The sequence below is a fragment of the Pseudoliparis swirei genome, chromosome 7, assembly GCF_029220125.1.
Source record: "Pseudoliparis swirei isolate HS2019 ecotype Mariana Trench chromosome 7, NWPU_hadal_v1, whole genome shotgun sequence".
NCBI classification, from domain to species: domain Eukaryota; kingdom Metazoa; phylum Chordata; class Actinopteri; order Perciformes; family Liparidae; genus Pseudoliparis; species Pseudoliparis swirei.
The window spans coordinates 7,017,075-7,033,056 of record NC_079394.1 but is presented as its reverse complement, the minus strand read 5'-3'; the positions used below and the strand labels follow the sequence as shown (position 1 = coordinate 7,033,056).

General features: G+C 43.2%; 1 protein-coding gene across 5 annotated transcripts in view; it reads right to left on the bottom strand.

Annotated features, from left to right (window-relative positions):
• mvb12bb (multivesicular body subunit 12Bb) overlaps positions 1-15,982 on the bottom strand; it is a 31,979-nt gene that overhangs the window by 12,300 nt on the left and 3,697 nt on the right. For 3 of the 5 annotated variants that reach the window (XM_056418179.1, XM_056418180.1, XM_056418177.1), the window contains exons 3-7: positions 12,964-13,059; positions 11,180-11,270; positions 10,038-10,167; positions 9,831-9,941; positions 3,964-4,025 (exon numbers count right to left, since the gene is read on the bottom strand). In XM_056418179.1, the coding sequence (XP_056274154.1) occupies positions 3,964-4,025; positions 9,831-9,941; positions 10,038-10,167; positions 11,180-11,270; positions 12,964-13,059 (490 nt within the window). The remainder of the gene's footprint in view (positions 1-3,963; positions 4,026-9,830; positions 9,942-10,037; positions 10,168-11,179; positions 11,271-12,963; positions 13,060-15,982) is intronic. The other 2 variants (XM_056418181.1, XM_056418178.1) reach the window with 1 other exon arrangement.

Here is a 15,982-nt window from a genome sequence, read left to right as displayed (position 1 = left end):
ATATTACACCCTCCCCCCGCTTTAGGATTAATTTGACCCCATTCAATGTTTAATGTCGGTGTTCTTTCGGTAGTCAACAAACAAACATAAAGTACCTCACACTTAAACTTGGAAAACAATATTAATTCTAATAATTTTCTGGAGGTTTTAATTGCTGGCGTCAAATTGAACCCAAAGGGTAAAATATGTTAGTAAATATAAAGGTAACAGGAGGGTGAAACATTGAATCGGGTCAAAATGACCCAAAGGCGGGGGGAGGGTGTAATATTGATTCGGGTCAAAATGACCCTAAGGCAACACAAGGGTTAAAAAGCATACATTTGTTATTTGTTTGTAATGTTTCTGTCCAATTGTTGAAACTATGCTCTTATTTGAATGAGGAAAATGCATAAACAGCTGAAACTAAATGAATGAATTAAATCTCAATTTAAACAATGTCATTTACAAGCCATCAAATATAAGGAAGAAATGTGTCATTCCGTCACATCGTTAGTTGCTGAGTAGTAAACAGTTTGTGTGCGTGAGTCTACATGAGGTGTAAATACCGTTCTCCTGCTGAAACGACCTCCCTTCCTCCCTCTCGGTTTCTCCTTTTGCTGACCAGGGGAATTAAGAAGCAAAACGAGGGCTTTAAGAGCGCTGCTTTCATGTCTTGATGTAAGCGTTGGCATTACTTCAGACATCAAGATCGGTTTCATAGAAATCCCATTCCATCTAAAGTAAAAGCTCGGCAGTAAATCTGCCGATACTCCCCCATAACACTCCCATAAATGATTCATTCAGCTCGGTTTAGCTGATGCAAAACAGAATGCTAGTGAGTTGTGGACGGAGCCCGAGCTGCAAGTGGAGGACCAACCTCGCTGCTTAGTAATTTCATCAATCTGTGGGAGAGAGGAGAAAAGAGAAAGAGAACGGCGTACACTATAATAACTTTTGTGTCACTATTCAGAGGTCGTGTTTTTTAATCCCTCAGCCTAAAGAATTGTGTTATTCTAAAATATAACCCCAGCGGTGCGGTTGAGATCCATCACGGTTTGAGATCAGTCGGCTGATCGCCTCCCTCTGCACAGCCTCGCCTAGAACTACACGCCGAGATAAGATGGAACTTTTGTTTGAAACCTGATGAGAACCCTCTTAATGAAAGTGCGGCGCCAAAAATAATCTTTTTTCTCCATGTTAGTCAATCAAGAAATGGTGTAGCTGGGGGAAAAAGAGGAGAAATAAAGTAATTTTGCATAATCAGTGAGCACCATCTGGAACAATTAACCAAATTCCACAGAACTCAGAGGATCAGTCATATTGGCTTATTAAAGATCCAGAATTATACTAGTAATAAATCCTTGGAAAAACGAAGCGTACCCCTGCCTGTCATGACTATTTTAACTTCAAATACAGTGGAATACTTGATAAGGCTGAAAAGAGGAGATTAATATATGCAAATTATGTCGAGCATTTAAAAGCCCCCCCAACAACTGTCCCGTTTTTTTGCCTGTCTCTTATTACAGCGCTTTATGTTTTATTCATACACCAACTCACCTGTCATTTCATAAGCTATAATATTATGAGGGTATTATTAAACAGCATAAAGTGGAGCTTTAATTGGAAAGCTCTATTGCATTTTCCAATTATTTGCAGCAAATTAAAAGCAGATGCACATAGTTTAATAAGAATTCCAATATTGTTTCCTGAAAATCAAAAATCACTGTCATTCTGCCAAGATATTTTGCAAACCCAAGTTAATTTTGAGCCTCCTATTTTTTACTCCTCCTCCTCCTCCTCTGAAGGATGAACTGTCTCGTGTGTGTTAATTGAAGTTCCTCTAATGGATAGGGAAATAATTGCTCTCCATATTACGTTAGATCAGGGCCAATGTCAGGATTTATTTTTGATTAATGCACTAGATATGTAAATGTATTACTTTTTATTATGTTTACCTTCTGATCAGGTGGACGTCTTCTGAATACCAGATGTTGTTCTGTAGGTCATGAAAAGAGACTGCAATGCAACACGTCATATAGGTTTATTTTAGGACTTCAGACTGTCTTCAACACCATGACATTTATTTTGTATCAAACATATGCTTTTTAGACACATTTCATGAATGTACGTTTAATTACCTTTAAACTATCTTGCTTTTCTGTCAACGTATGAATAACCGACCTAATTGGCAAAGGGACTTGGCGTGAAAAGCAAAAGGTTGGACCTGCTATGAACACTTGAGAACTTTTCAAATGAGCTTGAACTGTCAAGTGGGGGGGAAAAAAGCGCCGCAAAATAAATGTGAATTAGTTTTTAATATTCTGCTAATAAATGTCAAAGCTCCTGCGCATCAACTCTGTCCATGACGTGACTGCAAATGACAGATTTCCCAGACATGTTACCTCTCCGCACCTCAACTCGCTCTCTTTTTTTTCCGGCTCGGCTTTTTGTTTTGTTGGGAAGTGACGGAGGGTTTAATCAAGAAAGCAGGCAATTCATCAATCCTAAAGAAGGCGCCTGTACAACCCTGACAGAGCGCACATGGTTTTAGACCAACTCGAACCTGGCCAGCTGTCAGCCCACACACACGTGTGCACAAGCAGACACCCACGCGGCCTGCCACACACACACACACACACACCAGAGCTACCAGCGCTCACAATTAACACGAATAGGCTGTCTGCTACGACCTCACACTTGGTCCGCAGGCTATCACGTTGTTAATGAAGGCGAGTTGCGTCCTCTCACACTCGCAGTGTGATGCTGCAAAGCCTGACGAGTCTCGAGAAATAGAGCCAAGAACCGTCTCGGGCTAACTCCATTATCCTCTCTTCTTTAAAACCAAGCGGGGACACGTGAAGGTAAAGGAAAGAGGGAGAGACGGCACAGCTGCAAAGGACCGTTTCCTGGAGATAAAGGCCGGCTGCTGGCAGCGTGCTGTACAGTATGTGCATGTCCGTCACTGTCACTCAACGCCCGTCCCAGTGGAGGAATCACACACCCGATGCCATAAACCACTGTGTGTTAATGTCGGCTCCTTCAGGGCCACGCTCGTCTCGACTAACCTATAATATAACAGCTAAAGCGACAAAAAATGATGTGTTCATTTATTGTCACATGCTTTAAAAAAAAATAATAATAATGTAACGCTGAGAATGTAGACATTTTAAAATCGGAACAACTTTTTTATATTTAGACATTTCCGGATGCAGTTCTATCGTGTGCACTTCAGCACTTGTTTAATACCTAGACTGGCATCACAAAGGCAGGCTGTATGGCCACCGCCTGGGTGTGCCTCTGCATGAGCAGCAGGAGGAATCCTCACCACATGGTGTCTCTCTCCAGCTGGATAAAAACCTGCCTGCCTCGTCCACCTCGTGCGGATCACACGCTCTTTAAGGCGAGAGCGCCGCCGCCGCCGCCGACTCTGACTCCGCGGCTCTGAGGCTGTCGTAGCTAAGCTCTGCTTCCTAATGAATTAGCCTCTTCTGTTTTAGTCCTGGAGCATCGTAGTATTGCCCAGTTCCTCTCCTCCACAAAGGGAAGGGAACGCCCGCCCGGCGCAATGCGCGGCACACGTACGTAAATACGGCATGTGACGGATCCTTTTTGACAGCTGTTAAATGTTCTCTTGAGTGTAATGCCGAGCTCCTCTGGGAAGTCACGTTTGCTCAGATATGCAGAGCTCTGTACAGTATCCATCACTACGGGGGACGTCTAGACATAGAGCGTTTGGAGATCAAGTACCAGAGATGATGCCTTTATGTACACGTGGAGACAACTTTCAATGGTCATAGAGAGCACAAGTACAAGTCTTGAACCTCTTCTCCAAATACTTGGAGCTTTTCCTCCCAGTGAGATGAAAAAAGTAAACAGTTTTACAACCTAATGCATCTTGGGCAAACTATTGAATCCCTTTAATTGTCCAAAGTGAAGTCATAAACAATACTGAATTGCATACATTTAAAATGTGACATCATTTACCCATCATGGTGTAGTTCCCACTGCTCTGGTGCTCATAGTCCGGCCTGCTCGTGGTTCTTCTGCTGGCAGAAAGAAAGGATCAACACTTGTATTGATCACCATGGTAAAAACACACAAAATGCATTGTAAACTTTGTATTTAATGGGGATGATTATGTTTCAAGACACGTTGCTCTGACATTAGAATATAACGCAAGATCATTTATTTAGCATGGAAACTCTCTGCACATAGGCATTTTTATTTAAAAACATAACCGAGCACTGAAACACCAGGATGAATGTAAGCGGTGAAATATGGTGAAAGTTAAACCGTGCCTCAGCTGCCCGGGCGCTTGAGCGGACCTTTACTGGGGGATTGGGGAAGGATCTTGTAAATTCTGGAGGAACTGAAAGATTCCATTATTCAAGGGAAGTCTTGTTTTTTTCCACCGTTTCATGGCCTTGGATTACAGAAAACAGCACAGAATGCACTTTGTGGGCAGTTGAAGTTAACAAACCATATAAGATTGAAATCCTCATCAATCAAGCTATCATGAATTACACCCTGTGACTCACCCCTACGGATCGATAAATCCACAGCAAGCAGGGGGGACAAAAAATAATTCACAGCTTGGAGAGCGCTGCATAACATGACATGCTCCGAAGGTAAAATGAGCTGCGGGATTGCATTATAAAACAAATGATTTTATAATGATAATGCAAAGCAGTCGGCGATTTCATTAAAAAGGCAATCGCTTTGATTGGAGGACACGCCGGCATAGGAGTTTGTTGTTGAAGACAAAAAAACAAGGTAGATCACAAGAAAAAGAGTGATAATTTATGACAACAGATTTTGGAAGCGAGCAGGTGTGAAGTTGCAAATAATGAAGTGTGTTCTTTGTATCATGTTCTGTATTTGGCCTATTTATGGAAAACATAATCATTCTTATGTGGGGGTGTAGAATCAAAAACCTTGAAATTTAAGATTAAAAAGGCAGAACTGCATAATACGTGAGCGCTGCGCATGAGTTGTGGCTTTCAAAGCCTTATCTCTCTGAATGAGATAAATAAATGCAATAATTTCCATCAAGAGCAATAAAACAAGACTTCTGACAGGCCGTGGTATTTATGAGCTGAAGCCTGCAACTCAGATTTATTTGCAATGGAAGGGTCGACTTTTCTCCTCCTCATTTACATCAGCACTTGGCCGTGTTAAATCCAGGCCAATGGTGAATTTTTAAAAGGTTGGCATCAATCTTGTGGGAACGATTGCCATATTCGATGCAGACTTCTTTTACCTTTCAAAAGGTTGATGCCACTGCCGAGGAAGAAAGGTACACATCTTTCAAAGCACAGAGACATCCCGCGGACGCATGTCGGGGGAGGGGCGGACTTAAACGTCCTTTTAGGGCTTCTGTGTTTGTGTTGTTGAATCCACTCAGAGTACTCGGAAGAAACAAAGAGAACGGAGAGAGTGCGAAGTCTGGCTATTTAGCCATGCATCTGAAAAAGTAAGTGGTCCTTAAAACCCCGAAGACTCGCCGTGGAACCGGAGAAACGTGCTGCTCGCGACGCGCTTTTCTACAGGCAACCTCCAGGGTTGCTTTTCCCATCTGTCTGAAACACAAAACTGTCTCAATACAAATTGGAGATTTCTAAATACAATTTGAGGTGCATTGGAGAGAGTAGCATATGGCAAATCAATTAGACAACTAATTCTGCAAACAAAAACATGGCAAATGCATTTGCTAACCAACAGCAGTGTTGGGGCTCGTATTATGTCGGCCACTGGAGTTTTGACAACAATTAATCCTCATTTCAGGCAAGGAGAGCCATATTGACACATATTCCTAATTTGAATATTCAATTATAGTGTAGTTCCTCATCAAATTACAGTAAAACTGGGAACACGGCCTGAAAGATTTACGCAATTAAACGCAGATCAAGAGTCTTGTGTTCCCATGAAATCTGCCGGAGTTAAAATCACATTAGTGCGGCGAAGCAGACCCACGACACCGAGGATTACTTGACGACTTGAATTACAGTTCAACAGATTCCTTTGCGCGCTTTACTTTGGGTTTGTTCCACGTGGAATAAGGAAGAGAGTTGTCTGTGTTGAAGAAGGAGACGGAGAGGAGAAAGTGGGAGAGACGGCGGGGACAGACACGTGGAGGAGAGGTAAGATGAGGATGAGAGTAATGTATCGCGGAAGAGCCAGAGCCGCGACACAGAGAGCTGGGAGCTCTTGTTTTGACACCCATCCAGCCTTTCCCGTGACAACATCTCCACACCTTCCTCTGTGTGCCGACAGCGCTGCTTTGTGGGCGCTGCTTTCTCACCCATCATTATCCTCCTTTAAGCTCGGTGTCAGGTGTTGAAAAGAGGATCTCTCTGAATTTGGTGGCAAATCACTGAGCGGCCTGAGCTCATCAGATCTCAGCTGATCATCCCGTCAGTCCCGACGCCACGTCCCTGCGCTTGAACTCGGCTGCTTTCTGCAACTTTTTCTGAACGCGAGAAGGTAATGAGTAAGATTGAGCCGGGGGGGGGGGGGGGGATGATTGTTCTCCAACACTTCAGATGGGAGCTCTGTCAGGCGACACACTGACAGCCGCGCTGTGCCTTCCTCCTGCAGAGTCGTGTGCAGTGGGACGTCTTGGTTAACCAGCGAGCAATGAAAGCCGGTACAACACGCCTGCAGAGCTGCAGGAATGTAAGCAGTGTCAAAGGTAGGAGACGGTGCCGTCCCAAACATATTGATATGCATGCCAATCCTGACACTGATGACTCCCTACTTCGCACGTGAAGGAACATGCCAACTACGGCATGCAATGAGAGAGGAAAGAAAAATACTCGGCCGTGACATTTTTTTTGGGATTTAAAAAGTGTCCGTGTGTACAATAGCCCTCTATTCTAAGAGAAATGTCAAAAAACCGTGATTCTGAGTGAAGTGAAAGAAATTGCAATATTAGGACAAGGCTAATTTATGCGAGCAGTCACTGTAGAGGTCAGATATCCGCCTCAGCAATGACAGTTTTATCAGGAGGACAAATGGCGGCGTTGGCCAGCAGAATGAAGGAGGGGGATACTTTACTGGACACATTAAAAGGCTGACCGGATGGCTCAGGTTTTCCCCATTATAAAGTCAGGAGGCGGCTGATACGGTCGGTCTTGACAGAGAACAAGCCAAAGTGGTTGACATCGAGCCGCGGCGATGAATCAAAACAGAACATGGCCGCCGGTTGAGATGCTTTAGACAAACTTGACAAAGAGACGTTAAACACTCAAGGTTCAAACGCATTTGCAGCGGCGGACCGCTTCACGGGCCTTTAACAGCTTTATGGTGCAACAGCCTGAGCCGATAACACACGAGCATTTTAGGTTAAGTGTTTATCCTTGAACTGATACAACTTCCTGTGGAAATAATCATTCCTTTATTCATTCCTGAGATTTCCTCACAGGGTTTCTGAAGGATCCGCCGAGATAAAGACTTGCCGAGACTTTTTTAATACCACATATAATTCAGTTTAATATGGGTTTTTTTACAATAATACTAGCCACAGCATTATAGTATGATTGAAAACCAGTTGGGGCGGTACGGCCTGAAATTCTTTATTATTGTATCATATTTATTTCCAGTACTTCCCAGGAGTAAATGACAATAATGCCTTAGAAAAAATTAAATTAATGTGACCCAACCGAGCTGCAAACAATGGATGGATAGATTAGCCAATTAAAAATGAGTGTTTATCTTTAGAGCTGCTAATCAATTAGTCGATTGAAAGAAAATAAAGTTCATTTTTATGTTGAAATAATAATTGATTTATTTATGATATTGAAGAAAATATGCTAATGAGCTTCAGTGGTACTGTAGTAATTACATTACATTACATGTCATTTAGCAGACGCTTTTATCCAAAGCGACTTACAATAAGTGCATTTCAACCTAGAGTACAAACTAAGAACAACAAGAATACAGGAAGTAACATTTCCTCAACATAGTCGAACTACAAAAGTACCATAAATAAGTGCTATTTAAGTGCCACTGAAGTGCTAATCTGTGTTTTAATCCAGATATATAATTATATACTGTTGCAGCGATCCCAATTTCAGTTGAGAGGTGAACAATCTCTTCCAACAGCCACAGAAAGACAACACATTTCCAAATGTTGTAAATTTATTTTTTATCCAAAGCTTATTCTAAAAGGTCTTTCCTGGGAAATAATGTGAACAACAAATAGCTGCAGATACCCTGTTTTTCAAACAAAGATACAAAAACTATTAAAATACGAGACCTTACCCTTGATGCAATCACTCCGTGCATCCCATAATGATGCAACACCCTGCAGTGACTGTGTACTGCGGCTCTGCTGATTTGCAGTGTACCATTGTACACAACTCTAACAAGCTCCCGCTGCCTCAGGCAACTTAACATTTTGAGAGGGATCACTGCAGCTTTCAAAATTATAAGGGTCATTAAAAATTTACACATTATTGACTGTATTTAAAACATCTTTTCCACTGACTGTAAAGAGCACTTAAATTTAAGAGGTGCTATTCTCCAAAGGCCATAAAGTTGTTATAGATAGCCTGAAGGAGGCATGAAGAGAGAATTTTCTCTCACTGAATATGAATAAAGTATAGTGGGCCGATACGACCGCAGCTCGGTTACTTAAGCCATCAGTGAGGGCCGGAGAGCCGTCTATAAATCACTGTGTCAAACTATCTAATCTCTGACTTCCAGAAATATTTATCGCTGTATGTACGGTTGTCTAAAGTCCATGTAACGACACAGAGGGGATGCCAAATCAACAGTCAAAGAACTGCCGCGGTTTAAATGGCCCACAGTCCCGTCCTTATGTGTCAGTGCATTATGGATGGAAATACTCTCAAAAGAAGACTCTGACTGTGAAATGAATCTGAATGTTAATACAAGAACGGCAGCCTGTGATCTCAGCAGGCATCGGGAGGGGGTGGGAGTCGCTTCGACGTGCAATTTATTCCAACCTCTGAGCCTCACCGACTTGAAAGTGGGCTTCAAAAGAACTGAGGATTACCGGCGAGAGTCGACACATGGGCCTGAAAGCCCACCATTGCTTCAACGCGTCCGAGATTATTGACCATCCGTTTCCCAAATATGGACAATTCATGAAACTACCCCGTTTTAACTTGGGTTTTTGAATTCGTGGCCGTCCCTTGAAATGGCTGTCATCGCCACGTGAAGAGAAGCTCTGTTTTGAATGTGCCTGCTGGCATCCACTGCTCTGGCCTTTTAAGTGGCTTTTACTTAGCCAGCACAGGATGGCGAAGCACTCCGAGCTGGCAGAACCATCAGCGCCCCCAGCGCCGAGCTCCCCTTCTCCACAGCGGCGCCACACCAAAAGGAGTCTCGCTTGTTTATTTTCAATTTGCCGTGGAAATCCCCAGCGATGAATAATTGAGCCGTTTGATCTGGACGCAGCACAAAGGGTTGCTCCGGGTTACTCGGAGGCCTGAGGCGGGGGAAGCCTGAGCAGAGGAAGTGACGCGCATGGCGGGGATCTCAAAGCTCTCCAAAGCTCTCCTCCCTTCCTCTGCAGCTGTCGCTCGCTCTCCGGGCGACACCACCGACATCTCCTCCGCCTCGGCCTCGCGGGACGGCCCACAAATAGCAGGAGTTTAGCCCTCGTTGAACTCGTGTTCTTGTTCAGGGGATCCTGTCTCGTTAGCCTGTCTCGCTACCTCGTTGTGCGGCCGCAACCTTTCCTGCAGATTGCCCGAGAGTGATCAATGGCTCGGCTCTTCGTTGCAGCTCGCGAGTACACGGAGCGTGACATCAAAAAAAAGGAAGCGAGGAGGAAAGTTAAACCCTCGAGGAGGCGCTGCTGAATTAAAGCGGCGTGATGTTACCTCGCCGCGTTGGCTGGAGCGTCACCGCGAGCGGTCCGGGGCGTTTCCAGGGAGGACCGGGGCTGAGAAACGTCTCCCATTCGGTACCATATCCCCATACTGTTTATCTCCCTGTGGACAGATGAAGAGGAGACATACGACTTGTTATTCATGATCAAATGTGGTGATGGATACACAACATAATGAACACATGTGCTTCCAGCTCACCCTACGCAGGTGTAGTTCACGAGATGGTGCTTGGACTTTGCAGTGATCTGGATGTCGTATACAGCCGTCACAGCAGCCGCACGCGGGATGATTCTCACACAGAGCCTCCTCTTCCTCATGGCAGTTTCCTCTGATGAGTCAGGTACACATGAGGGTGTCAGACACGAGTTGGCAGAATCCATTTCTGTCATCTCCGAGTTTCAAGCTTAAAAAAAAACATCTACCGGTACACATATTTTGAACCTCTCGGGAAAAAACAATACCAATGTATAAATATATTTATATATATCATAATAAATCGTACCCTTTGCTCTTTAGTCATTACCAGTCAGAGATGAGCTAATACCAGCTTCTGAATCACTTGCCGTGCTCAAAGGGAAATAACTGGACATTGGAAAGCCACAATATCCACATGTGTTATTATAATCTTGACAGAAGCAAGATAATCCTCCATCAGCTTTAGTGCACAACAGAGATTTAAACTGATGTTCAGAAACTCATACATAATGTCCCGTGTATACATTAAACATGGATTCAGATAAAGTAATAAAACATAGCATTACACCATAGCCAAACAAAGCGTAATCTCTTTTCTTCTTTCTGGCAAAAAAAGGAATCATTGCCATGCTTCTCTATATTGCATCTGTGCCTCGCTCATTTATTTCCCCTGCAACACCGGAAAGTGCAGTGTAAATGCAATGATAATAAAAATAATAAACAAGCTGTCCTCACTCCCCACACCAAAATATTATTACATTTCCAAGGCATGGATAGTGAGGGGGAAATACATAGCACTCAAAAAGCACTAAAGCATTGGGGAATGCATTTCATTAATATTAGATAACCCCCATCCACTCGTCCTCTCCCCAAATAAATACATAAATAAATAAGCCCCTCATAAAGAAAAGCACAGCTCCAGCTGAGATAAACAATGACTCATGATTCTCCTCTCTTGTACCTCCTGGGCAAAATGTTTATTTTATTCCCACAGCCTGCCATAAATTAAGCTAACCTGCACCCATAAAACATTCACTATCTCAAGCAAAGCTGCCCCCGAGGACCTCGGCGTAAGCTGGTCGGAGAGGGAAAAACACAACGAGAGGGTGGGAGGGGCGCGCGGTCGCTTCTGACTGTTTACTTACTTGTGTCCAATGTTTCTTCCACAGGTGTGAAGCCCTCTGGCAATGCGTCCTTAACGTCAATCAGCTTCACGTCCACAACAACGTCGGCGTCCTAACGGAGAGAGCGCCGGCAGGACATTTAAAGTCGTGTATGCAAATCAAACTTTTAAAATGACGGGGAGCACGAAAAAGAAAAGGTTCGATTTTTTTTGTTTTTTTGTGTGTGCAGGGCTCACAAGAAAATGTAGAGATACTAGAGTCAATGATTTACTAAAAGCTCGGCAGGTCTCTAAAGAGAAGGGTTGACAAAATAGCTGAAGTAATTACTCTCTAATAGCTTTTCTTTGCAAAAAGAGAATGCATCTTTGAACTTGTAATCATTCTCAACCTTTTGGCGAGGAGCTGTGGGATGATGGGAGAGCGAGCAGGCACTCTAATCAACAAAATGGGACTGGTTAAAAACAATCAGGGACTGTGTAGTTGACATTTTCAAGCATGACTCTTCCCTGCCTCCCATTACATTTTCATTTTTTGCCATAATAAATTGCAATAATACACAGTGGCGGTAGAGAGTGGGGCGAGCCAGGCGTGACTTGATGCGTCCAAAAAGGCTGGCTTTCTCTGCTACTGCTGCCCGACAGTCATTACCATTAGATTCATTTTTTATTCATAGTTTTTATACTGACTTGAGGAGGAATATGGATGAATGTTATTACTATGCATGGAACATTTTGTTGTGTGTTTACCCGTTTCTGGAGAGATTTCTTCGATCAGGGCCTGACAAAAAGGGGCTTTCTACCTCCAACCGAGAGTATGATAAATCACAAACTATTTACTTCCCCTCACATAATTCAAGGGCTAATTTTACAGAATCTGTTTTTGTCATAGACAATTACAGTGGGAGCTCCTTTGAGTGGCAGACAAAATAGCCTTTGTTGATAGCTTTGTCATGTTCTATTTGTGTCAAAGTCTTTAAAACAGTGTGGACACACATTTTAAGATAAAATACCGGAGCTCTGGAGGGCTATTTGTATGCTATATACTAAACTGAGGACCAGATTGAGCCCAGGCACGAGGCAGCCGCTGCCAAGTTGCCTGGCTTTTAGAGGACACACTGAACAAAAATGGATTAAGTCCTGAGATTGAGCTGATACATAATGATAACTCAAATGCAGGTTTTGTTCTCAATGTCCATGGAAACAAATTAGAAGTTAGAAAGGTGTGTGTATGCATGGCCACGCAGCAGCTGACAGCCATGCATCAACACATCGGCTGCAGGCTGCAGGTTCAACGGCACTATGAGGAGCATTAAAAGATCATTTCAGGCATTGAAGAGTCAATGCTGCTCAATTATGAAGATCTATTTACAGCATAGCCATACTGAAAGGGGAGTGTTTTCTGGCATAAATTTGAACAATTATATGTGCATCAGCTTTCAAGAATCACTGATTGCAAACCAGATTCTCTACAGGGACGCTGCTGATTGAATACATTGGAATAGTTAAAATACAGCTCATTGTTATTTCATGAATAAATAATAATAAATAATATCCTCAGGAGGACGTACAACATGAAAAATATCTCACTGAAGATTTATTCATCTGGAATATGCAGGCAAATTCATGATCTGTAAAAGTTTGAAACCGCACTGCCAACGCTGTTTAAATGGCTCTTTCACTGATCTGAGGGCATAAAGATATTCTGGCAGAGCTAAGTAATAACTGCAGGCGAACAAAAAGGTGCAGCAGACGAGGTGTGACTGGAGAATGCATAGGGAAAGGGAGAAGTTTATAATTCACACTTACAGTTTTTCTGGTGAAACAGAGGTAGCGTGTGACCTTCGATTTGAATAAGCCGTCCTTCCACAGGTCGGCGTCGGAGCCATCTGTTGTTTGTGCAACCTACGTGGAGAAAAAAAAGAGAAAGGAAAAAAAAACAAGGAGAAAAAAAACCATGCAGGAGGTGGGATAAAGTTAATGTATGTATGCCATGAGCGTGTTGCTTTTGCCTCCTCCATTGCATACCAGCCTTAATTAACGCTTGCCTACACGAGCGCTCCATCTCATTAGTGCTCTGCGTGGGTAAAGGAGTCTTAGCCTCCAAAAAAGGAGGCTAAAAATATCATCCCTTGGGAACAGGCTGATTAAAAATGCCTTGACAAGGATCTGTTCTAATAAGGAAACCAAACTTCAATGTACTTTGGTGAAAAAACAGGGATTATATTTGGGATAAATGTTTATTTTAATTTTAAACCTACCGTCGTACACCCCTGAAACAACACACTGGTAGACTTCACATGCACCTGAAAGAGTTTCTAGCTCTACTCCCAGTGTGGATGCTCTCGAACATTTGATGCAATACTTCTAAGAATAAATCACTGAGGATTTAAACTCATCTGTATGGCTAAATAAGTCAAAATCTAAAGACCTACACAGCTCGACCTTGTACACTAAGCTCATTCAAAGCTGTAAAGAATCAGTAAGTAAAAGAAAAAAATGATTGCATCATATTGACAGCGTAGACAAGTCAAGCTCAAGGTCCAACATCACATTGCTATGTAAATGTAGGTATGCAGGGCAGAATGATGTCACAAAATAGACGGCATCCCAGAGACTCTTCCATCGTTCTAGTAAATATGATGTGCTGAAGCGTCATGTTCCATTGGCTGTAATGTGAGGATCACCTAAGGAACTGCCAGAGTTATTTTCTAAAGAGATCCTTTACAAAGAAGAGTCAATCTAATGAGGTTCATTCATATGAAGAAGTCATAGATCTCTGCACCCACCCACACACATTACCCCCTTGACAATGATGATGAATGACCCCGGTGACTGGGTGGGGGAAACATGGCACGGGAGAGATTCATGAAAAACCACCAGTGACTAGCTGGGACGAGAGCGGAGACTAGAGTAGGGAACAGAGATAGATAGTGGGATGAGAGAAAAAGAAAGAGCGGAAGATGAGGGGAGAGAGAGGGATTGCAGGGCGTCTCCAACAGCAGTACCATGAAAGGTCCCAGAAGGAGCCGATACATCACCAGCCTCCCTCTTCCTTACAAGACAACCCGTCTCGGCCACTTTTTCCAGGTCAGTAGCCAGCGCATCCTGTCAGCGTAAACAAAGGGCTCGCTTTGTGAAACCCAAAGTCAAGTTGAGGAGTAACGAGGGCACGATCCTCCTCGGAGGCACCTCAGGCATCATCCTGCCACAGCTGCCGGCAGCAAGGATGCGACGCAGCTTGAATGTGAAACGCCACTTGCTGAGCCACGGCAGAAAAAGGCACGTGTAAAGTTGCGATGGCTCCTGTCTGATACTTTCAAGTCTGGCACGGCATGGCACAGACTTCAAGGAGAAGAATGCCACACGTCTGATAAGAAACATCACGGCTCTGATATTGAAATACGGTTGTATCGTTTGATTTAAAATGCAATGACAGATTCAACTGCCACTTCTTCAAATCTAAAGGTTTCGGTGATCTGAAAGCCCACCTGTGAAAAAAGTATTTCGGGGGGGACCGAGAACTCCTCTGAAGGAGCTCTGGAGACAGACGCCACCCGCAAGTTACTGTGAAGCACTGAGAGGCACAGCTGTGAATACAAAGATAGAAAAGGCGACAATCAAAAACCTCTGGGGAGTGAAACCAGGTGGGAAAAGACATGCGAGAGTTACAGGGAACCAAACCGGTCCTTTCAAAGAAGAACAGAGACACTGAACAGAGACAAATGTGTTGGCTCCTTAAGCGTTTAATATATTAAAAGAAGCACAGCTGCAGTTATTTTGAAAAAGTAATTGGACTTTCAGTAATAGTTTGACATTTTGAGGAATGTGCTTTGACTGACACGACTCTCCAGTCTGTGCGTTAAGTACGGAGCTAACGTTAAACCCGCGGGGTGAGTAGCTTAGCTTAGCATAGCGTAGCTTAGCTGAAGAAGGAGGAACCAGCTCACATGGCTCTCTCCAAGGCAAACAAATATGGCGACCAGCAACTCTAAAAGCTCTCCTATTAACACATTGGTTCTAGTTGTTTTAATCCCAACAATAACAAAACCAACCATACAATAACGACAAGACATGTTTGTGAGCAAAATTACGGCAGCTGTCACAATATCAGATTTTTTTTGGCCAAAATAATGATCGATTACAATATTTTCGTAATATCTATAGAAATGTTGAAGAAGAAAAAAATAATTCTATCAGACAAATTTTACTTAATTGAATGTATTTGTTGGTACATTAACTCGGCTCAAAACAGGAGTGTGGTGAGAGAGCGTCTGTAACCATAACTGCTTATGTAAAAATATTTAAGCGGTGCTAGATTATTACAACATTATCTTTTGTGCATCATTACTATGATATAACACTTTTTTTTTTTTAACATATCCCCTTATCGTCAATACCGGTTAATCGTGACATCCAGCCTCAGAGGTACTGGGAGGTGTGTTTTGACTTTGAGCCGTTTGCCTCCGTTCCCTCAGCTGAGCTCGGTCCTTCTGGAACTGGCTTCGGACACAAGCACGAGAGGTTATCTATCCATCCATTCTTCTCACTCTCGGCAAGACAGCAAATAAGCTTATTTTCTTCACTTTCAAACGACTCATTTGAAGTACAGATGCTCAATCAAAAACAGACAAGCGTCCATTGGGTTAGGATGGGTATCCTCGCGAATCATAGTACTCGGCTTCTTCAAACAAACAGTGGGGAGTTTATGAGTGAAACGTTTCACACGATCAGGTGAGTCTGAAATACACCATTTCCGACTTTGCAACCCGTGCACAGAGAGCAGCGTACGTGAGTGTGCTCCGTGGTGTTTGATGTTGGGTGGCTG